At 42.7% G+C, this 24,894-nt stretch overlaps 1 protein-coding gene across 1 annotated transcript in view; it reads right to left on the bottom strand.

Annotated features, from left to right (window-relative positions):
• Window positions 1-24,894, bottom strand: part of TRPM5 (transient receptor potential cation channel subfamily M member 5) — a 462,539-nt gene that overhangs the window by 234,548 nt on the left and 203,097 nt on the right. Inside the window, exon 18 of the mRNA XM_069221458.1 lies at window positions 14,642-14,816. Within this exon, the coding sequence (XP_069077559.1) occupies window positions 14,642-14,816 (175 nt within the window). The remainder of the gene's footprint in view (window positions 1-14,641; window positions 14,817-24,894) is intronic.

Genomic DNA, 24,894 nt, shown 5'->3' with positions numbered 1-24,894 from the left:
TGAACACCTTCCTGAAGTCAATTCTTTTAAAAATGAATTCCCTATAGCAAGTGACTACTTTATTACATCAGGTGGCTTTTCTGGCAATCTTAAATCCTCAAGACACCTACTTACATATTCCTAACACCAAAGAGCATCAAAGGTTTCTCAGGTTTGCAGTGGTTGATTTTCACTGGAAATTCCAATGCCCACCATTCGAGTTAACGGTATCTCCCAGGGTGTTAACCAAAGTGTTAGCTCCACTGGATGCCATTCTACACAAGAGAGGCATAAAGATTCACCCCTATCTAGTTGATCTGCTCATGGTCTCTGATTCTCTGCAGAGGTTGCACCTGGACATTACAGAGGTGAGGCAGAATTTGAGGGATGTTAGGTTTCAGATCAACCTACAGAACTCAAATCTCAGAGCCTGGTTTTGAACAGAAGTTGGTTTTGTGTGTTTCCCTATAAAGAGATGGATCAAGATGGTACAGAAACTGGATCAGGCATCAGCAAGGTATTTCCTTTGAGGCCTGGGAGGCATTGTGAGTATCTTGTTCAACCACGTTTTGTATATAGTTTCCACTATTTGAGACACTGAGGTTGCTGTTTTCTTATTTTTTGTTTTTACAGACAGCCTTTCTGTTTGTGGTCCCTTGGAAACTTTTGTTCCTTTGGTGCTCCATATTCCTCAACATTGAGTTCCAACTCCCAACATTTTTGATCTCTCTATTCCAGTGTCACAATCTCTGAGGTATCACCTCCTTTGGTGGTTGAAGTAGCACAATTTAGAGAGAGAGCTCTCCCTTTCTCTGCTGCCCCTATTTATAGTGACAACAGATGCCAGTATTAGAAGTTGAGGAGCTGTAATGACTCCATCTTGGCCCAATGTTGTTGGGAGGTTCACAACTATTCTTCAAATAGGAGAATAGCAGGGGGACTTCAGAGTTTTCAAACTAGAATTTGCCAACAGAAAGTGGTGGTGAGAATGGACAATCAGTAGTAATGTCGTACTTGGTCAAACAATTTGGAAAATGGTCTCCCTCTCTGAATCATTTGGTTCTAAAGACAAAAGATTGGGGGGAAAAGAAGAACCTGGTGTCTCTGAGGGTGATTTATATTGAAAGGAAAGACAACACAACAGCAGACACTTGAAGCAGAGTATTTCCTACCTCCCATAATGAGGATTGCAAGGGAGGTGTTTCAGATAATTTGTCTAATGTATTGGCAGTACCAGCATACATTTGTTTGCAGATCATTAAAATGCTCTTCCTCTTGTTTTCTTTTCCAGATTCAAGGATCAGCAAGCAGCAGATGCCATTGGCCAACGGAACACCTGTATACCTTCCCTCCAATCCCCCTGATCCCTTGCCTTCTATCAAGAACTCAGAGGCAGAAGGGAGAGGTGGGTCTGGTTTGTCCATTTTAGTCTCAGAGACATTAGTTTCCTCTGTTGAAGCAAATGTTGGTATCCCAGGTTTAGTTCCTACCACTCACCAAGCTTTCTTCACCCTCCTCTTCTGTTACCCATGCTTTCTCTTCAAAGGTTTAGATTAATGGTTTGCTAATTGAAAGGGAAGGGCTTAGAAAGCTAGATTTCTTTATTTCCGTGGTAGAATACATCAAGCTTCTAGGAGGGCACCACTAGAAAAGCATACACACATCAATAAACTTCTTTGTCTAGCTGGTGCAGAGATAATGATTATTCTCCTGATCTTTGCTCTCCAGAATCAATATTGAAGTTTTTGCAGGATAGGTTTGACAAAGGTTGGTCCTCAGTTCAAATAAATTAAAGCATTTCGATCATCTGGGTTTCATTGCCTAAGGTTAAAAAAACAGTATCAATGTTTTTTAAAGGTTTTGATCTATTGAGACCCAAAGTGAAAAATACCTTCCCAGCTTGGGATCTTCTTTTAGTTTTACAAACATTGCAGGATACTAATTTTTGTTCTTGGCTGAATCTTTCATAAGGTTTTGAACCTTTAAGGTTTTTGGGTGGTGATTCACTGCCTGAAGGTTGGGTACGTTTTCTGCCTTGATCTGTAATCTGCCCTATCTGAAAATGTTTAATAACTGCATTTTTGTAAAGCTTGGCCCCCAATCCCAAATTATTCTTAAGTTGCATTCCATGTTTTACAGCTCACAAGACATTGTTCTTCCTGTTCTTCTATTTTCTTCTAATTCTGAATCTCTTTTTGATGTCATGAAAGCACAAGGTATTTGTCCTGAATTTAGAAAGAGTGACTCCCTTTTTTTAAACTTTTGCCAGGCTAATAGAGGTAAATAGTCTTCCCTTCCCATGCTATCCTGTTGGCCTAAGGAAGTAATTTTTATTTCTTACAAAAAGTCTAATATTAAACCACCAAGTTCTGCTCAGGCTCATTTAGCCAGGCTGATGGCTGCTTCTTGTCCAGAATGGGGTGGTGTTTCCATCTCTGATATTTGTGCTGCAGCAACCTCAGCATCTCATTCTACCTTTGTTTATCATATATATTATATTTTGATGTATTACATTTGTTGTTGCATGAAATGTCAACTGTCATTTGTTATGTTTTGATATTCCTGTAATAGGTAAGGAATGGGATGAGGAATGGATGAGGAGTAAATGCCTGGAATAATTACCAGTAAACTTCATTACTCTGATTCCATATTCCTTGTCCCATTACTTAACTTTCCTCCCTCCCTTTTATTTTGGGGGTGTTTGTGGAGCCTTGGTAGTTCAGGGTTAGTGTTGGATCTGCCCTTTTTAATATTTAAGAGGGGAAGGAATTATTTATTTATTTATTTATGTTAATGAAAAAGAGGTACTTGGTAGGGGTGACCTTGGTACATTTCCCTCACCATAACTGCAATATCTAAGTAAAGGTAAAAGAATATGGAATCGGAACAATTAATATTATCGGTAAATAATCCAGGCATTCCAATTGGCATCTGATATTGAGGGTGCAATGACATGTAGTGTTAGGCCGTATTTGATGGAACCTATGGATGCGGCTAGTAAGGGCCTTAAGGTAATTTATACAGTTTTATATAGTGCAAACAATACCTGAAGGTATTAGAGTGGTTTCCAAAAGCAGTGTCAATAATCACTTTCATGCTTTCTCAACTTGAATGACGTTTGTATTCTGGGTTACCGTCATATGCATGGTCTGACTCTCCAGTAAAGAGTTTGCTAAGTTGGACTTTACAAGTGAGTTCACCATGGTTCTGTGGCAAGACTTAACTCAAGGCTGTGTCGGGGGAGCAGAGTATATGGCCATGTCACCAGCTGAGCTCGGAACACTGGAGGGACGGGAGGCTGGGCAGGACTCTAAAGCAGACGAGTACAGGGTGGGCAGCACCGAGGCTAATGGAGACTACTGGGCTGTCTTGTTGGGCATGAACAGGGCCAGCAGCGTTGCCTGTATAAGTCCCCCCCCCCAGGGGCTGCAGCAAGCATGAGCAAAAGGACAGCTAGTCCACAGAAATAAGTCTTGGTGGGGCCCACTGGCAAGCACTTGCAGAAAATTAGCACTGCATATTCAACTTTCAGACACATAAGAGGCAGGCATTCAGAGTTTTATTATAACAAATTACACTCCGATCCACAAATAACACATGGATGCCTCACACCATGCACAGGACAGCTGCTCTAAAAAATGCTCATTTAAGGAAAAAGACTCATTCATTTAATATTATCTGCACCCATTAAAAACCTCAGTGTTATTTCAGTGCATGCCTTTTTCCCTTCAAATGACCATCAGTACAGGAGGACCTAAAAGGGACTTTTAGTCAGGTACCACATATATTTTCCCAGCCAGTATGGTGTTTGCGTGTTCTGCAACTGTGTTAGTGTGGTAATTGGCTGTGAAACCCCATTTCATCTGATAGTAGTTAGTTTAGAACTTTATTTTGAACACAACAGCGACCATAAAAGTACATTGATAAAAGGCATTCATCACATTTCCATATAGAATAAAACAGCTTAAACAAGTAAGCACCGCTAAAAACCATCAAGTTTCTTCCCTTTATGGCCCCTTTTAAGAAAGAGCATACTGGATATCAAAACGCGTCGTCCACATAAAGCAAAACGTAAACCTTTTCCCTACTATCATCGGCGCGTCAGAGGCTATCGCAGAAAAAATGGGGCTAAGGCAATTAATGTAAGTAAATATATTAACGGAGTCAAGATGCACCCCTGAAAAAATTCGTGGACAATGCTGAAGTGCTTGGTCCTTTCACCCTGGGAACCATAATGCACCAAGGCTGAGAGGTCATAGTGAAGAGCTCACAGAAACTGAATCAGGTCTTGATCAATCCCAAGAGTGGTCAGGATTTCCCAAAGCTGTTGAAAGCAGATCCATAAAGACCAGGCACATGGAGAAGTGCCTAGCAATAGTGTATTTACAGATCAATGGATGAAGATTTAAGCATTGTTCCTCCATGCCTAGCCCCTCCCGGAATCTGTACTGCCCCTCCAACAGAATACCACTGGCACACACCCATTCGTGAAGACGGGTCAAAATGAATCAGCCCACCTGTTTAGCAGCAGAGTCCAGAAGTGAAATAGGGCGATAGCATGCAGGAGAGTGAGGACTGCCCATTTAAAAAAACACGGAACGACAATGGCAGAATGCCATGAATGCAGAAGGCCAGCCTTACAAAATGCATTAAAGCAATTACAGAGGTATAGGGCTCAAAAATCATGGGCAGACTTATATAAATACATTGGTACCCCGCCTGGGCCTGGGTCCTTACCCGATGGACTCTTAGAGATTGCCTCCATGATTTCTTCCACTGAAAAGGGGAAGGCCACCTCCTCCTTGGGAACCACACAGATGATAGAAAATGCTTAACCCATGCTTCCTGACCCAATAGTAGTAATAACAGAATTACATTCAACCTCAACCATCTTGATGTCTCCTATGGCCTGCCAAAAGGCTCTAGTATCGTTCAACCTTAAATCCCTCACAGAATCACTCCAGGACTCATCCTGTAACTCTCTCTGCCTGGCCCTGGTTGCATTTTTATATGCCTTCCTGCAAGGAACTGACCTAATGGCAGCATGCACATTTGGGGATATCTCCCTGAATGCCTGATTGAACCATTTACGACCATCAGGCTTCGGTTTTCCAGGTTTAGTCAGTAAGCCGGTAACAGCCAGACCTAGCTCCCTAAAATGGAAGGACACATCAAAAGGATAATATGGAGCCTGCAGACAGGTAAGTACCAGGTGAAGGTAACTCAAGCAAAGCTGCTTTATAATGGTAATGTATCCATGTTTGCCCAGATCAGGTGAAGCCCTTGAGTCTTAGTTGTAAGGGACTTCTCAGGCAGAATGGATCAGCCACCCACCGTCATAGCAATACAAAGCTCCACACATAAGGGGTTATGATCACTATGGGCACTCCTCTCAATTATAGCATCATTAACCCAGGCACCGAGTTCCAAATTAGTAAAAACATAATCAATTACTGAAGCACTTTCTGCCATTCGAACGTAGCTTTAGAAAACCTAAGGCGGGTTCACAAGGTGATCCAGCCTTACAAACTGGAAAAGAACCTGCCCCTCCCCCAACTCCCGTGTAGGGACATCAGAACCCATGGATAAACAATCAAGCATGCACGTTCACTAATCATCTGCATGGGCCCCAATCCAATAATAAAGTCCCCTCCTAAAATAATATTATAATCCTGATGTAAGATTCTTCCAAGCCTAAAATAAAAACGGACAACATTTTAAGATTGGCAATATGGCCAGAATCACTATGCACAAACCAATAGGCCAGATTGTTAAAAAGGCTTGGGTAAGAGGACTATCACACAGGAATTGTGAAACTTTACAGTCTAGGATAATTTTAAACCACGTGGTAAGGCCAGCACTCACCCTCCCTGTGAGAAGGTAGCCTCTTTCTAGCCTTGTTACCCCCACTTTTGGCCTGTTTGTGAGTGTATGTCAGGGTGTTTGTCACTGTTTTCACTGTCTCACTGGGATCCTGATAGCCAGGCCTCAGTGCTCATAGTGAAAACACTATATTTTCAGTATGGTTGTTATGTGTCACTGGGATCCTGCTGGTCAGGACCCCAGTGCTCATAGGTTTGTGGCCTATATGTATGTGTCACTGGGACCCTGTCACACAGGGCCCCAGTGCTCATAGGTGTGCATGTATATGTTCCCTGTGTGGTGCCTAACTGTCTCACTGAGGCTCTGCTAACCAGAACCTCAGTGGTTATGCTCTCTCATTACTTTCAAAATTGTCACTAACAGGCTAGTGACCAATTTTACCAATTTACATTGGCTTACTGGAACACCCTTATAATTCCCTAGTATATGGTACTGAGGTACCCAGGGTATTGGGGTTCCAGGAGATCCCTATGGGCTGCAGCATTTCTTTTGCCACCCATAGGGAGCTCTGACAATTCTTACACAGGCCTGCCACTGCAGCCTGAGTGAAATAACGTCCACGTTACTTCACAGCCATTTTACACTGCACTTAAGTAACTTATAAGTCACCTATATGTCTAACCTTTACCTGGTAAAGGTTAGGTGCAAAGTTACTTAGTGTGAGGGCACCCTGGCACTAGCCAAGGTGCCCCCACATTGTTCAGAGCCAATTCCCTGAACTTTGTGAGTGCGGGGACACCCTTACACGCGTGCACTACATATAGGTCACTACCTATATGTAGCTTCACCATGGTAACTCCGAATATGGCCATGTAACATGTCTATGATCATGGAATTGCCCCCTCTATACCATCCTGGCATAGTTGGCACAATCCCATGATCCCAGTGGTCTGTAGCACAGACCCTGGTACTGCCAAACTGCCCTTCCTGGGGTTTCACTGCAGCTGCTGCTGCTGCCAACCCCTCAGACAGGCAGCTGCCCTCCTGGGGTCCAGCCAGGCCTAGCCCAGGATGGCAGAACAAAGAACTTCCTCTGAGCGAGGGTGTGACACCCTCTCCCTTTGGAAAATGGTGTGAAGGCAGGGGAGGAGTAGCCTCCCCCAGCCTCTGGAAATGCTTTGTTGGGCACAGAGGTGCCCAATTCTGCATAAGCCAGTCTACACCGGTTCAGGGACCCCTTAGCCCCTGCTCTGGCGCGAAACTGGACAAAGGAAAGGGGAGTGACCACTCCCCTGACCTGCACCTCCCCTGGGAGGTGTCCAGAGCTCCTCCAGTGTGCTCCAGACCTCTGCCATCTTGGAAACAGAGGTGCTGCTGGCACACTGGACTGCTCTGAGTGGCCAGTGCCACCAGGTGACGTCAGAGACTCCTGCTGATAGGCTCCTTCAGGTGTTAGTAGCCTATCCTCTCTCCTAGGTAGCCAAACCCTCTTTTCTGGCTATTTAGGGTCTCTGTCTCTGGGGAAACTTTAGATAACGAATGCATGAGCTCAGCCGAGTTCCTCTGCATCTCTCTCTTCACCTTCTGATAAGGAATCGACCGCTGACCGCGCTGGAAGCCTGCAAACCTGCAACATAGTAGCAAAGACGACTACTGCAACTCTGTAACGCTGATCCTGCCGCCTTCTCGACTGTTTTCCTGCTTGTGCATGCTGTGGGGGTAGTCTGCCTCCTCTCTGCACCAGAAGCTCCGAAGAAATCTCCCGTGGGTCGACGGAATCTTCCCCCTGCAACCGCAGGCACCAAAAAGCTGCATTACCGGTCCCTTGGGTCTCCTCTCAGCACAACGAGCGAGGTCCCTCGAATCCAGCAACTCTGTCCAAGTGACCCACACAGTCCAGTGACTCTTCAGCCCAAGTTTGGTGGAGGTAAGTCCTTGCCTCACCTCGCTGGGCTGCATTGCTGGGAACCGCGACTTTGCAGCTACTCCGGCCCCTGTGCACTTCCGGCGGAAATCCTTCGTACACAGCCAAGCCTGGGTCCACGGCACTCTAACCTGCATTGCACGACTTTCTAAGTTGGTCTCCGGCGACGTGGGACTCCTTTGTGCAACTTCGGCAAGCACCATTTCACGCATCCTCGTAGTGCCTGTTTCTGGCACTTCTCCGGGTGCTACCTGCTTCAGTGAGGGTTCTTTGTCTTGCTCGACGTCCCCTCTCTCTTCAGGTCCAATTTGCGACCTCCTGGTCCCTCCTGGGCCCCAGCAGCGTCCAAAAACGCCAAACGCACGATTTGCGACTAGCAAGGCTTGTTGGCGTCCTTCCGGCGGGAAAACACTTCTGCACGACTCTCCAAGGCGAGAGGGATCCGTCCACCAAAGGGGAAGTCTCTAGCCCTTTTCGTTCCTGCAGAAACCTCAGCTTCTTCTGTCCAGTCGAAGCTTCTTTGCACCCGCAGCTGGCATTTCCTGGGCATCTGCCCATCTCCGACTTGCTTGTGACTTTTGGACTTGGTCCCCTTGTTCCACAGGTACCCTAGATTGGAAATCCACAGTTGTTGCATTGCTGGTTTGTGTCTTTCCTGCATTATTCCTCTAACACAACTCTTTTGTCCTTAGGGGAACTTTAGTGCACTTTGCACTCACTTTTCAGGGTCTTGGGGAGGGTTATTTTTCTAACTCTCACTATTTTCTAATAGTCCCAGCGACCCTCTACAAGGTCACATAGGTTTGGGGTCCATTCGTGGTTCGCATTCCACTTTTGGAGTATATGGTTTGTGTTGGCCCTATCCCTATGTTTCCCCATTGCATCCTATTGTAACTATACATTGTTTGCACTGTTTTCTAAGACTATACTGCATATTTTTGCTATTGTGTATATATATCTTGTGTATATTTCCTATCCTCTCACTGAGGGTACACTCTAAGATACTTTGGCATATTGTCATAAAAATAAAGTACCTTTATTTTTAGTATAACTGTGTATTGTGTTTTCTTATGATATTGTGCATATGACACTGAGTGGTACTGTAGTAGCTTCACACGTCTCCTAGTTCAGCCTAAGCTGCCCTGCTAAGCTACCATTATCTATCAGCCTAAGCTGCTAGACACCCTATACACTAATAAGGGATAACTGGGCCTGGTGCAAGGTGCAAGTACCCCTTGGTACTCACTACAAGCCAGTCCAGCCTCCTACACTCCCAGAGTCACGTTCCAAGAAATAATCCAAACCCCAACATAATCATGCTTTTCTAAGCGTAAGTCATACTCACTCTATACCTCTACACCAGTTGGGCTGGAGTGGACTGATTTTACAACGAGGGAGGGAACAGAAGAGCCTCCAGACTCCCCAGAGGAACAGGGGTTTTGAACAGGGCAATAACTAAATCAATCGATTGCATCCGCATTACCCAGCAGGTAGTAGCGATTAGAAACCGGAATGGCACAATTGGACACCAGCTGAGTACGAAAGACTGCTGGCAACATCCCTATAAAAATAGCCTAATAGAAAGCCCTGAATCTTGCTTTGGGGTGAGAAGGCTGACCCTGAATGCTTACAAAGGAGCCTAGCCCACCTCGGGTTCATGAACAAGATGATAATATAATCCCCCGCAAATTCCTTCTGCATGTTCCCCACCCTCCAAGCCATGAGTATCACAGGTGAAAGACAACCAGGTGGCGTGGTATTCTTAACCCAATGGGATACTTTGTTGTTTAGCCCAACAGTAGATTTACTAACACCAGGTTGCAATTTAGGGGTGTCAGCTAATATGGCCACATACGGGCTAGATGCCAACGGAAGATCACATCTGGAAGCGTAGGCAAAGGCTGTCTGGTACCTTCACTGGGGGTAACTAAGTTGCCTACTGCCGGGACTGATAACTCAGCAGAGCCCCTCAAAGGCAAGCTACTCTGGCCTTCATCCCACAAAATTCCAGGGCTGAGGTACAGATGCTGCAGAATATGTAGACTTATTAATCAGTTGGCCCTGTGACAGGCCCTTCTCGGCCGATATGATCCAACCGCACGGCAATACTCATGTCGAATCAAGGCTGCTGGACAAGAAGATTCTGGCACATGAGCATTTAGGTTCCTCAACCTCCCTAGTCTACCCCCCCCCCCCATTGCAACAACTGGCAAAGGCAGTGTCAGCAAATTTGCTCTCTATGCGCCCCAAGCGATCAAACAAACCTGTTAATCAGGATTCTAAGATATACACAATTTATTTGCCCAATTGTCTTAGCGTGCTCTCAAAATGCTCTTTGGAAAGAGGGGCCCTAAAAGTAGCCAAGTCAAGCGGGGCAGTGGCATTTGAGTTCTTTTGTGAAATATCAAATTTCTTTTGAGTCACACCTTTTTCCTGCTTCGCCTTTGGGGTCATAAGTGGGCATCTCGTTGCTCCAGGGGGAGTAGGACTTGCTCTGAGGCCCCACAAGTATGCACCAATGAATGAGAAGGTAAGACCTGCCTCCAGCTGACTCATAACTGCTAAAAGGTGTTTCTCTGCTAGTAAGAGTTCTTTGTTGAGGACTCCCACTGCCTTTTTAATTAAGCAATCCAGAGTGCCTCTTTTCTTTGCTGCAATCCATTACAGCCTTGATTACACTTGACCATCGTGGGTCTCCTAGTGAAATACTAATGCCCAAGGCTGGGTTTATCAAGTGAAGGCACGCAACCTAAACCAGTACACGGGCTATAGGCGGGGGACTGACTTCAAACTAGAAACAAAGCAAGAAAAGTACCCAAACACAGAAACAGTACCTTAGGAGCAAGAGCCAAGAGGGGTGACCCAGACCAGCCTCCTCCAGGCCCTGTCAGGCATGGACAGGCCCGCCCTTGACACGTAAATGGCTTGGGCATGGCCCATGCATGCACCACACAGCGGAAGAGAGGCATTTGATTTATGCGCGTGGTGGCGAACCCACTGCTGTTGGCGAACAGCTCCTGCCACTTTGCAGGCTGGGGCCCATATTCCTGGGCTGGCAAACATGTCCCATGGGGTTGGAGAGAGGTGTCTGATTTATGTGCCCAGTGGCGCACCCACTGCTTTTTGTGATTGGCTCCTGACGATTTGCAGGCTGGGGCCCGTGGTCCTGGGCCGGCAAACGTGTCCCGCACAGCGGGAGAGAGGCATCTGATTTATGCACCTGGTGGCGCACCCACTGCTGTTGGCAAATGGCTCTTGCCGCATTGCAGGCTGAGGCCCGGGGTCCTGGGCAAGCAAACATGCCTGAGAGTACTTTTTAAATAGTGTTTCAGACACCCTAAAAAGAGAAGAACATTTTTGTAGCTACATTTCATGATGTATTCAGTCATTTCTACTAAAATATGTTTTTTATTGCTTTAATATGTAAGTTATTGCTTATCAAAAATTGTATATTGTAGAACTGTATCTGCATATTTAGTAATTTAGCCCTATTCAGCACAAGAAAGGTAAACATATGGGCAGAGTCATAGATCTGCATCTGAACTAACTTTTACTTGAAAAGCTCCTCACTGGGGGAATTGAGCCTCCTGTGCAAACACACATTTTTCTCTCCACTTTCTTCTTGAAAAAAACTGTTTCCCTACACCCAAATACATTTAAGGTGATTTATATTCCTTCCAATCCTGTGAGGGAGTTATCTCAGAATGTTTTCAGGATGTAATGAGGTTGGCAGGAGTTTGAGACAACTCATACATTTATAATTTTGTGGGTGCTCATAAACTTCCAAAACATACATGTTGGACATGGCCTTCTCTGCAATGTCACCTTAAACTTTTGCCTTCATCCCTCCTCTTTTCCTGATTTAGTTTTTGTTGGCTTTAGGATCTGTGCACTTTACTATTGCTAAACAGTGCTAAAGTGTGTGTGTGCTCTCCCTAAAACACGGTACAACTGGCCTACACCAAACTGGCACATTTAGTGTACTTGTTATTCTGTAGTAAATGGTACTACATGTATCCAGGGCCTCTAAATTAAATGTGCCCCCTACTAAAGCAGCATTTAAAACATGTTTCAGACCTGGGCTGCCATTGCAGTCTGTAGTGCAGTTTTAAAGTGCCCTGTTGAGCTGGCAAAATAATTTTTTTGCTAGGCCTAAACTTTCTTTTTTAATACATATGCCACCCCTAAGGTAGGCCCTAAAGGACCATAGAACAGGGTGCATTGTATTTAAAAAGTAGTATGAGATGATTTAAGTTTTACAATGTCCTGGTGGTGTAAAACTCATAAAGTCATTTTCCACTACTGCAAGGCCTATCTCTCCCGTAGGATAACATTGGGTTACCTTATTACACTTATTACAACTAGTAGTTGAGAACTTAAGTTTGGGGTTTCAGATGAAAAAATTATCTTTACACTCAAATGAATTATAATTTTAAACCCTCCTTAATGGTAAAGTCAGATTTTAAGTCACAATTCTTCCACTTTTAGAAAGTTGGCCTAGTAACTTGTGCCTGCCATGAATATTCTGGATCACATGACAGTGATTAGCTCAAGTGTTGGTCTTTGTGTATTCCTCCCAGGCAGTGGGAAAAATGGGGACTAGGTGTTGGCATGATGGGCCATCCTGCTAGGATGGCTGGTACAGAGCTGTTCCCTGCCCCAATTACATTTCATAGGGCTACCCCCATCACACACACACAGAGAGCTGACACCAGTCTATTGTGACTACAAACTACTTGAAGCCTTGGCAGGGGAGAACTTTTCAGAACCAGATGTGGGTGTAGCCAGGATGTCCCCCACTTTAAAGGCTCGTACCAGGTATAAATATTGGGCTTCTTGAACCACCTTTTATGTACACTACTGTGCCCCTGAACTACAGAAGAAAGACAACCTTGTTCTGTGGAAGACTGCCCTGATGCTTGAGGCCTGCCTTGCTCCCCAGAGGACTGCCCTGCTACTTGAGTCCTCTCCTGCTCTCTGAGAAGGAAGATTAGACGTGCTCCCTTCATCCCAGAGTAACCTGAGTGACACCAAGGGTCAGTTGACTGACCTCCAGTTTTGAGCTATAGGGACACAACAAACACTAGAGACCTCTTTGCAACGGCCCAGCGGTCCTGATGCAACAGGATCTGCCTGAGCCCTGCTGGCCTCTGCTAGAGTAAGTCTCTGATCCCCAAGTGGTGCCTCCCCATGTCTTGGACCCTTGGCTGGCATCAGAGTACACTCTTCTGCAAAGAAAGGTGAAATCCTGAAGTTTTGAGCTCTTCACGTCCATGAATGGGCCCATTTGTGCCAAGACTCTGCCGCCCGCAATGACCACCACACAAAGCTTCAGTGAAACTACAGCGACTCCCAACGATGACCGGCAAAGGGAGATCTGCACTTTGTGCTACAGCAACGTGACTGCCACCATGAAGCTCCAGCAATGACAATCCACAAATCCCCTCAATCAAAACCCCAATTTCTCACAGTACCACGCCTTGAAATGTTCACTTACCATGCCTTGAGTGGTGTTTATTACTATAGATTTCTCCACAAAAGATTAAGAGAAATCCAAAGTAAGAAATGCATTTATGCTCACAACAAATTCCTCTGAGGAATTCTGGCAGATGTAAAAAAGGTATTTTTGACTATAAACGTATGTTTATGGCCAAAACTACCTTGTGAATTGTGTCCCTAATCTGTATAATGACTTCAAATTTTCTAATGCAGATAATTAAACAATAATTTAAAATGTTATTAGGTTTCATGATCTTACATTCCAAGAGACTACCAAACTGCATTTTGTAATATATTAAGTAGTACTGCACCTGTATTCACAAACCTTTGTCAGAGACCTCCACCTATCCTATCTTTTCTGTGCAGAGATCTTAGACGTTAGAGCAGGGATCTCCAATCTTGGCAACTGTGGTGAAGATCACCGCACATGTAGGTGTACATTTTAGTGGTAAACATGGGAGGGATAAGTGGAAAAGACTGAAAATGTGTAATACTATAAAATAGGAGGAGTTTAGGGACGTTTAAGTAGAGGTTTGGTGAGGTACTTTCCAATACAAACACACATGCACAACTTTAATAAAAAAATGTAAATAATTAAATAATTTCAATTTTAACAAAATCCAGTACATATTAAAAATTTTTTAGTGGAGGTGGGAGTTCTTAAAATATTGTTTACAAATTACAATAAATTACTTTATTATTATTAATTATTGAATTCACATTTAATTGAATCAGTTACTGTGCTGTATTTTAGTTTATTAGTTACAGGTTAAAAACAAATATTTATAATGAATTGAAATATAGTTAATCATTTTGTAATGAATATAAATACTAATTTCCCTACACCTTTACCAAAGGGAGAGCTCTGCCCCATTGTTACCTTACTATTAGTAAGTTTACACATGTAAATTCTGTTGTAGGAGGCTCCACTGATTTGAGAGGGTGAAGGCATGCAGGTCTACACGTAGATATACGGATGGCTTACTAATACTGAAAATTTAAAAGTTGACCACTAAAACTTATTCTACACTTTTAAGAACAATTCTTGAAGACTACGAACATTTCTCGCCCAGGTGAATTTGTTTTTATCAACCAATTGTCCATAGATATTTTAATTCTAAAATTCCAGTTTTTGAAAAGTAGAAATGTGGATATCGTCAAAGCTTTTACCATCTACAATATTTCAAAGAAATTTAATGTTTTGCATTGCTTCCTTCTGCACAACCATTCCAAACTCCATTCTAGCTTGCAGTTCTACACTACATTACGCTTGTAGTGTTTGTCCAACACTATTGCATGTTTTTTTAAGACTTGTTTTCACAACTGCACTACATAAGAGTGAAGAGCGAAAATACATCATCTGCCACTCATCAAACATGTCCACAATCCCAGTTAATGAAGGAGAGGTATATTTACCATCTATTTCATCCAGTGGGATCTGCCCAAATATCTGCAGATATGGACGGTAGAGGACTCTTCTGAATATCCACTCCACTCGATAGTCATGAGGGTGAAGCAAGGCTTGAGTCGTCACACCGTATGCAATGAGCCACACACTCAGGAAGAACAGGAAGAAGAACACATCCTTCATCTAGAAAGAAAAGTTCCTAGTCATTAGAAACACCTGTCCAGAAGCAAAACATCACTACTTAAAAATGCAGCATGCCTTAACTATTTTTCTATATTGCTACTTGCATTTTTCCTTCTTTATTTTAGATGAACCAAAAGACTTTAAGCTGACATAATCTACTGAACAGATTAGATAAGAAGCATTTAAATTATCTGTGCTGCAGATCATAATGAACGAATGATGAAGGCTAACAGTATACTCAGATGAGATCTATTTATTCATAGTATTTGTTTCACATCAAGTTAATAAGGGAATGTTTGAAAACCCTCACCAGATGGTCAAGTGAAGTAAAAACAACATTACAAAAATCAAAAGACCAAAAGACTCATCAGATACCAAAGTAGTCTGAGGATACCTTTAGTTTCACAGACACTGACTGCCCCACCCAACACATTACTATTGCTTTTTCAGTCATAAAGACAACTTTCACTAGCCCCGGACAATAAAACAATCATGAATAATAAATACACACCTATATACTGAGCTTTGGGTCAGCCCTCTTCATCCACTGGTCTGCTCAACTATCATTAAAATTTTGCTTCTGACAACCACATCATATGCATTGTGGCAATTGGTCAGCCTATGGCTCTCTTGCACTATAAGTGACACAATGTTGCCTGGTCACATATGAACATGTACCTAGAAAGAATTGCACTTCAGTGACAGAGCTTGTGTGGTAAAAGTTTACCAATTGTCTTCTTTTTATCTATGTATTCCTTTTTCAGACATCCTTTTGTGAATAAGCCATGTTCTCATTTATTCACGGTTGTTTTCACCTTTTCTTTACACCAATAAAAGTCGTACAGTTAGACTAATTTTTCAGTCAGTGCAGCACAGCAACCAGTGTTGCTGTGCTGTGTTGTGAGAAAGGGAGAGTATAGCCATATCTGCTAAAATATGGTGCCGTTTTCATCTCTTTCCATTCACTGGTGCGCTTTAGGCTGCTATGTCTCAAAGCATACAACCTTGCACCAAAGTTCAGGGGTGTGTGTCTGTGATGTCAAGGTTGTGTTTTGTACTGGAAGGATGCCATTCCATTACAAAATACTAAGATTATACATGGTGTGACTTTTTTCCCACTTTGTTTGTGCGCTGACAGTGCAGCACACAAGCATAGTAGGAGAAAGCTTAAAAACTGAAAACAGTACCCCAAGTTACTGCCAGACTTAAAGAGGCATTATTTTAGGTACACCTCTCTGTCTACAAGTGTTAGTAGATAGGCCTTTACATGAAAAGCCATATGTGATTGCAAAGCAACACCCGTGCACCATCCATGGTATTGTCTCTTGATGCAAAGTAATGCAAAGCAGTGTTAGTACTATTTTCACATCATTTTAAGGATATTTTCCAGCCCAAATAAAGTTTTGTGCTGGAAAATAAATCCCAAATCAACAGTTTGTTAGGGTTTGCGTGCTACAATTCTATTGTTCCACCTCTACGGAGGACTGTACATGGACCAAATGCAGTTTGGAAATCATCACTACAACTCCTCCAATGTCCCCTGCATGACTCCTGCCTGCTTCCCATTTCAATCTTGTACAATGTGGAAAAACCTACATTTGATTCCATGGGATACAGGATCCATAATGCACAGCCAAGTTTTCAATAGGGTCTACATCTCCTGGGCACTGCTTTCAATGGGAGTAGTCCTGCAGTTCCTCAGCATTGGATTCTTTTCTCTGGCACTTGTGAGAGTGGGGAATTGCACACACCTTTGACTAGCCTTCTGCTCCCAATCATGTGACCCCCACCTTGGGCTTGCTGCAGCCTGTAATTGCTTATAAGCTGACATTGCCTGAAGATTCTTCTTCATGCGTTGAAGTTTGAACCTCTATGTACCAGATCTCTTGTTTCCTGATTTCCGGTCCAGTTCCTGCCTTACTATAGCGAGGGCCTGGGTCCTTTTCTTGTGCACCTTGCTGCAAATTTCTCCCAGCCCTGCATTTATTTGTTTTTCTCCATTGTCAGCCTTTTTTCTACAGTCAAGTGAAGCCCTTTGACTGCTCCCTTTCTAATTGTTCCTAGTTTGTTCCTTCTGTTCTGCTATTAATTCCCTTTGCTTATTCGTTTGTCACAGATCTTGCATTTTTTAGCCTGTCTCCTAAATTTTGCTCCCTGTTAATGTTCCCTTTCTCAGTGTTTCTCTTGCAGTCTCCAGTTTCCTTGAAGTTCCAGTTTTAATTGTTACAGTTTCTAGAATCCTTGTGCTTCACTAGACCATTTGTTTTCCAGTTTTTCTTGTATAACCTGCTTCTAACTATTCTGCCACAGGTATTAGGCTCCTTTCTAGTGCTTGCTATGCATACCCCACTTGGGCGCTTGTGTCATGTAAGTGTGCTACTTTGCCCTCACCTCTGTTAGTGCGTCAGACCTTATTAAGTAAACTTACAAGGGAGACGCGAGTAGGGCGATGGACCTTGTGACTCGCTTCAAGGTTTTCCCACCATACTGTATATCCAGTACATGCACAAATCATTAACCAATAACAATCAATAACATTAGCAAATCAATAGGGGTCAGTAATTGTCACTCACCATGACCTTACAGTCATGAATAACCACATCTTCTTGTAAAAGTTAATTGTTTATTTCCCTATATTAACAATGTTAATGTATCATAGCTTAATCTCAAAATCAATTGATAAGCATACAGAAACAACAATGGCTGTTCAAAGCGGCGAAAAAATCACAATCTAATCAAGGCTTGAGCTACTACATCTTCTAAAGTTACAGTACAAATTAATAGCAAGAAAAAATGTGCAAATGATGTTACATAAGTTGGATTCAGCATCAGCTATTTTTACATGTAGCGAACTTCATCAGTGAGGATCCAAACTAACACCAGATTAGATTAACATGTTTGGACTCCATGCAAAACAATTTAGTCACACAAGTTTGGAAAAACATCTAATTATGGCTCTATCAAAATAGCGGTTGGTAACCAGAAGCAAAAGCAAATAGACATGGCAAACAATATCATAGTCAGTACATCTCTCCTCAATACGGTTCAGCAATCTGTGACAGTCTTCGTCATCAGGACATCAGTCTGGTTAGCACAGCATCAGGATTTAGCATCAAAGTTCAGAAAAGGCTAAATCTCTTTAAGCAGTAAAGTTAAACAAGTCTCTTCTCAAGACGGACAAATGGGCAAAAATGACCTAATAGAAAGATAGAAAATGGGCAAAATGGTTTCTTCTTAGTACAGTCTGGCTAAGTTAGATTTCCTAAAACTACTTCCCACAACCTTATTTGGTCAGGGGATCGCATGTTCACACTTTGTCCAATAAAACTAAACCCTCAAATCTGCAATTTTACTAGTACGGGGTTCACATGATGACGATTGGCTCCTCTTGTCCTGCTCCTGTCATTCAGCTCGTCAGGTAACAATAGTGTTGCAGCTTATACTCTAGTCAGTAAGTTCATTGTCCTCTCCTGGGAAAGTCAGTTTTACACATTTTACATTAAAAAGTGTTGCACTAGCAAGTACATCATCTCCTAGCATGCAGTTCTCATGAGAAAGACTTTTAGCTACGAGCACATGGACAGTACAGTGGAAAATCACAATTGAATTCTCTAAGCAGACATTTTATTAAAATGCCTAAGAAATGTAGCTTGACATGAGTCCGTGCGACTAGGCCAAGACCTTGCTAAGTTAAGGCCTACAATTAATAAAGCTAATACATAATGCATAGCCCTTAATATGACATATTACTATATTAAACAAAAGTTTAACCTTCTATATTAATAAGCCATTAATAAATACACTTCTTCAATGTTGGCGGCCACTCAGGTGGGCACCTTCAAATGTGGGCATTATTTTTCTGTAAGTTATTACATTTTCTACGCAAATCCAATACTCACAATACATGAATATTCATTATTAAAATCAGCGTTAACAATCCCTCCTCTGATGACCAAATATGTCATCACACCAAATCTTCTCACACAATGTTTTGCATCAGCTAAAATTCTGTCATTTCAATCCCTTTAAATCCTCAATTCCTTTTTGAATTTCCCCAAAACAATGTTTCTCTTTTAATTTCTTCCCTTCTCTGATCATTTTTCATCTTCTTCAATGTAATCATTCTAAACAATTTACACATTCCCCATGCTCCAATTATCCAAATTACAAATAATCAATATCCCTTGGATTATTTTCAATAAGATCCCTTTCCCAATGTTGCTGAGCCAATTTCCCACTGAAGCAAATCCTTTGCCAACTTTATCCCAAACATCTGGTTCTTTCAACTCTTTCAAATCAGCACTTTCATTAGTCAGATTAGTAAGAAAGCTTCTAATTTCTTTACTATTATCAGGAGTAAACGATCAGCAATGCTTTGAATTAAACTTTTTGCAAACGTTGCCATCTTTCCCTAAAAGAATGTCTAGTGCAAGGCAGTTCTGAAGAGTCATAGCTATTTCCGCAGCTAATTCTTTAGCTATCAGGATCATGGCTCCTGAAAAATTTGTCAGTATGTTATCCACAATGGTAGACAACTTTCGAATCTTTATCAAATTCAGAACAACTCCGACTGAAGGAATCATTGCTCCACATATATCTCCCACTATACCAGAAGAAGACTCTCTCCTTTCTCTAATGTGATGTAAATCAGTTAATTTCAGTAACCTTTTTAAGTCAGTCAGTTGGAAAATATTTGGGAAAACTATTCCCAAATAACATGTACCATACCATCCTCTTGGAAGACGGCAATAAGCATTAAGTCCACAGATGTAATATATGCCAGGAATCGCTGGATCCTGTCCAGTCAACATAAATGTCCATTTACTCTGAAACAAAAACACATGCCTACATTCACTCATTCCCACAAACAAACTGTCAGTACTAGATTTAGGCCTATATACACAAAGCTTCCCTACATGTTGTGCATTTAAAGCTAATTTCCCTTTTGTTTTTTGCACTATAAGCATAATCATTTCTAAAAGTCCTTTTCTCTAAACCCTTTTCTAACTTTTCCTTTAATCCCCTTCTCCTGTCATCTGTGTGAGCTAGGAAGCTCTTTTCTAAAGGTGCAAGCAAGCATGTCAGGTTATTTCTGTGAGTGTAAGCAGTCCCAAAAGTTAATGTTGGCTTGAAAAAAACTCTCACCAATACTATGTCATTGTCCTTAGCTACTCTACTCAGGTACCTAATTATGGGGACAAACAAAAACCCAACATCATGATTGGAGTAGAAATACTGAAGGTACTCCTGGTTATAGAATCTGGTTAGTAACAGGCTACAACTTATCCCATAAGTTAGAGGCAAACTATGATAAGTAACTCTTTCTTTCTCTGATGAAGGAATCTGCGTACACACATAACAATTCTTTGCATCCATCGTCTCAACATACTCACTCAATAAGTGATAGAAGACATTGGAAGAAAGTTCCCCTTGGGCATTATCTACATGCAGATATTTCTCATCTAACCTAAACTTCTTTATTGCTGTTAATGCAGTAGTTGTCTTTAAAGCTGAAGTATGGTTGGCTTTAGTCTCGTCAAAACCAGTCACACCCACAATCAATATCACACACAATATCATACACTCAATTGCCAACTAATACTCATGTATTTACAACACCTAGTCTTCCTACTCTGCTGGCTAATGTTACTCATGATGTGTAAAGAATCAGAAAATAGAAGAGAAAAATTCAGTATGCTGTAAATAAATCAAAAACAAAAATCTTCTTTCAGCAGTTATTTACATCTTCCAGTCTCACTTCCAGGCTCCTTTTTTCTTAAAATTGGTAAGCTTTTCAAAAATTGAGTTAGCAGCTTGTCAAAATGGTTATTTTGTCAAAATCAGGTTATTAAAGTTTTTTCTGGTTACTTTCAATAGTGACTTTCTCTTTGCACTTTTTAAATTTGTCTCAACAGTTCAGTTCATTACTTCCCTTCAAGTGCCAAAATATTGACCTGGAATGTCTCGATCAAAACAAAAACACATAAACTCTCTTTGCCATTCACTTGTAGTTGCATATGCCCATTCAGGACATGCGTACCTTTGACTTGCAATTCTCTTTGTTTTCAACTTTTGATCTCCATTCAGTTCTCCTTCACTTAGTTCTTCTCTTCTTGTCGTATCTACTTCTTCCTCGATTGTTGTCACAACAACTGCTTCCTTTCTCTTTGCTTGTGACTCCGGCCACGTACCTCCTTTCAGTGGACCGTTGGTTATTGCTTTTTTCAGTATTGAACTAGAAACTTCTTCTTGCTCTGCAGGGTTTTTTCTTGACGGACCTGCAACTGGTTCAGGAGGAGTCAGATCAAATTGGCTTTGACCTGCCTCAACTCCTTCCCCCTTCGGGTCTGGAGTTTGCTCTGTTTGTTTATTGGGGTGGGGTTGGGGTGGTTTTAGGGGCGGGGTTGCTGTAATTTTAGGGGCAGGGTGGGGGGTTGTGGTGGTTTTAGGTTTTAGGAGCGGGTGGGGGGTTGCAGTAATTTTAGGGGCGGGGTGGGGGTTTGTGGTGCTTTTAGGTTTTAGGGGCGGGATGGGGTGGGGGTTTGGGGTAATTTTAGGGGCAGCTGGGGGATTGGGTTAATTGTAAGTTTTAGGGGTGGGGTGGGGGGTCGTGGAAATGTTAGGGTAGGGGTGGGGGGTTGGGGTAGTTTAGGTTTTAGGGGTGGGGTGGGGGTTTCAGAGGTTTTAGGGGTGGGGTGGGGGGTTTCAGTGGTTTTAGGTTTTAGGAGCGTGGTGGGGGTTTCGGTGGTTTTAGGGGTGGGTTGGAGGGTTGTGGTAATTTTAGGGATGGGGTTGCGGTAATTTTAGGTATTGGGGGCGGGGTGGGGGTCACAGTAGTTTTAGGAGAGGAGATGGGGGTTGGGGTAGTTTAGGTTTTAGGGGTGGGGTTGGGTTGGTTTTAGGGGCGGGGTGGGGGTCACAGTAATTTTAGAGTGCAGGGATGGGGGGTTGGGGTGGTTTTAGGGGTGGGGTGGGAGGTTGCAGTAGTTTAGGTTTTAGGGGTGGGGTGAGGGGATGCAGTAATTTTAGGGGTGGGTCATTTTTGGTTTAGTGGTAACAACTCGGTTGTTGTTCCGACCGCGTTGTTCAGCCATGCGTGGTTCCAGCATGCGTTGTTCCGACATACATGCTCTTTCTTTTTCTTTCCTGCTCTGAGGCTTGTCTGTTCATTGTTGGTACTCTCATCAACTCCTCCTCATCATCCAAAGGACATGCCACTTTTCTCGTGTGGCTTGCATACATCCAGTTCGGACCTCCAGCACACTTCACAACTGTGGTAGTAGTCAGAACCACCTGGAAAGGGCCTTTCCACTGAGGCTCTAAACATGTCTTCCACACGTGTTTCCGGACCACCACCCAGTCACCCACTCTCAAGGTATGTCCTTGAGCTTGGATTGGTGGCAGTGTGGTGGCTTCCACCTGCTGAGAGAAAGAGCGAACCACATCAGCCAGACTTTTGAAGTAGTCCAACATCATATCATCTGTAATGCTCAGAACTGCATTTGCAGGCAACGCTGGCAACCTCATTGCTCTGCCCAGGAGGATTGTGTGTTGTGACAATCCTGTTGGGTGTGTTTCTCATTGTCATCAGTACTAACAGCAGTGCGTCGGGCCATTTCAAATTCGTGGACGCACACATCTTTGCCATTCTTGACTTCAAGGTACCATTCATCTGTTCCACTAGGCCTGATGCTTCAGGACGGTAACTACAATGCAACTTCTGCTCAATGCTGCACACAGTAATTTAATCACGTCATTGTTGAAGTGACTTCCCCTATCTGATTCTAAAGAGATCGGAATCCCAAATTATGGTATTAGTTCCCTAAGCAGTAATTTTGCTACTGTGAGACTGCCATTTCTTTGTGTAGAGTATGCTTCAATCCATTGACTAAAGATGCAGACAACCACCAACACATATCTCAAACCTTCACACACAGGCATCTTAATAAAATCCATTTGCATTCTGCTGAATGGACCTCATGCTCTCCCAATGTGGCTCAAATTAACCACTGTGCCTTTTCCCGCATTCTTTTGTTGACAAATGACGCAAAAATGGCAAACTGCTTCAGCAACTTGTCTAAACCTTGGATTGAACCAAATTTGCTTGAACAGGCGACTCATGGCATCCTCGCAATATGTGCTTGACCATGGAAATACCTAGCCATTTGAGACAACAGACTGTTTGGCAAAACTAATTGACCCTCTTCTGAAACCCACAATTCATCCTGTCGTTGTGCACATTTCATTTTGCTCCATGAATGTTTTTCCTCCCTGTCAACATTATCCTGCAATGTTTTCCATTCTTCCAATGTGTAAATCACTTGCAATGCAAAACATGGTCATGCTTCATCTTCTTCGGGTAACAATTCCCACTTATCTTTGAATGATATAGAGTTCAATGCTCAAAACCGTGCGACTTGATCCGCATACCCATTTCCCATTGACACAAAATCTTGCAATTTCAGATGTGCACTGCATTTCACCACGGCAATTTTTTGAGGCATTTGGATAGCTTGCAACAATTCTTTAATTATCTCATCATTTCTCACTGGTGAGCCAGAAGAGGTCATGAAACCGCTCTGTGACCACAATTGGCCAAAGTCATGGACTATGTCAAATCCATACTAGCTATCTGTATAGATGGTAGCTTTAAGCTGAGAAGAAACATGGCATGCTCTAGTAAGGGCTACTTATGCAGAATATACTCCTCGAGGCCAAGACGCCTCCAATATACCAGTAGTTGTGCACACGGCATATCCGGCTCTCAGTACTCCTGTATTGTCTCTAAAACAGGAACCATCAACAAAGATAATTTGATTATTTTCTTTTAATCGGGTGTCTCTAATATCAGGTCTTGGTTTTGTGCAGTTACTTCAAGACAATCATGCTCATTGACTTCAAATTTCTCAATTTCAACATTTTCATTCGGAAGCAAGGTTGCCGGGTTCCATACTGTACATCTTTTCAATGACAAATTTGGTGATCCCAAAATACTTGTCTCATATCTGGTCAATCTTGCACCTGTCAGGTACTGGGTCGTGTTGTGTGTAAGCAAAACTTCAACTGAGTGAGGGACCATTATGGTCAAAAGATGTCCCATCACAATGCCTTCACCCTGTGTAAGGCTCTGTCCAACCGCTGCAACTGCATGCAAACGCCCTGGTAAGGCTGCTGCACAGTCCAAGGTAGCTGAAAAATATGCTACTGGGGGGGTGTACACCTCCAGGGACCTGTGTCAAGACAGACAAAGAACATGCACCACGCTCATGAAAAAACAACGTGAAGGATTTTGTGTAATCAGGCATACCCAAAGCCAGAGCTTTGCACAGACTCTCTCTCAAGCCAGAAAACCCTTTCATGCAAGCCTGATCTAACACTATGGGATCCGTAATCTCTTTTTGAGTCAGCTTCTGTAAGGGCTTGGAAATGACTGAAAAGTTGGGAATCCATTGGCAACAATAGCCTACTATACCTAGGAACATCCTGACATCTCTCTGTGTGGCTGAGGGATTCATCTGCAATATAGCTGTGACCCTTTCTCTGGATACTTTTCTTCACCCCTTCTAAATCTGGTTACCCAAGTATTTCACTTCCTATTGACAGTACTGCAATTTAAGCAGAGCCACTTTATGACCATTCTTTCCCAAATGGTTCAGGAAGGCAATCGTGTCATATTTGCACTCGTCCCTCGTTTTGGATGCAATCAGCAAGTAATCCATGTACTGTACCAATGTCGATTGGAAAGGCAACTCCAACGACTCCACATTTTTTTTAAAGATCTGGTTGAATATGGAAGGTGACTCTGAAAACACTTGAGGAATTCTGCACCAACAGTAAACTCGATCTAAAAATTTGAACAAATGAGAAACTGGCTGTCCTCATGAAGAGGCACAGAAAAGAAGGCTTTTGACAAGTCTATGATAGTGAACCACTCAGCATCACATGGAATCTGAAACATTATCACAGCTGGATTTAGTACCACAGGGCAACATTTGATCACAATGTAATTTATTTTTCTCAAATCCTGGACAATTCGAACTTTCCCACAGGGCTTTTTCAAACCCATTATCGGTGAATT

The sequence above is a fragment of the Pleurodeles waltl genome, chromosome 3_1 (genome assembly GCF_031143425.1).
Source record: "Pleurodeles waltl isolate 20211129_DDA chromosome 3_1, aPleWal1.hap1.20221129, whole genome shotgun sequence".
NCBI classification, from domain to species: Eukaryota; Metazoa; Chordata; class Amphibia; order Caudata; family Salamandridae; genus Pleurodeles; species Pleurodeles waltl.
This window is presented reverse-complemented; position numbering and strand designations above follow the sequence as displayed.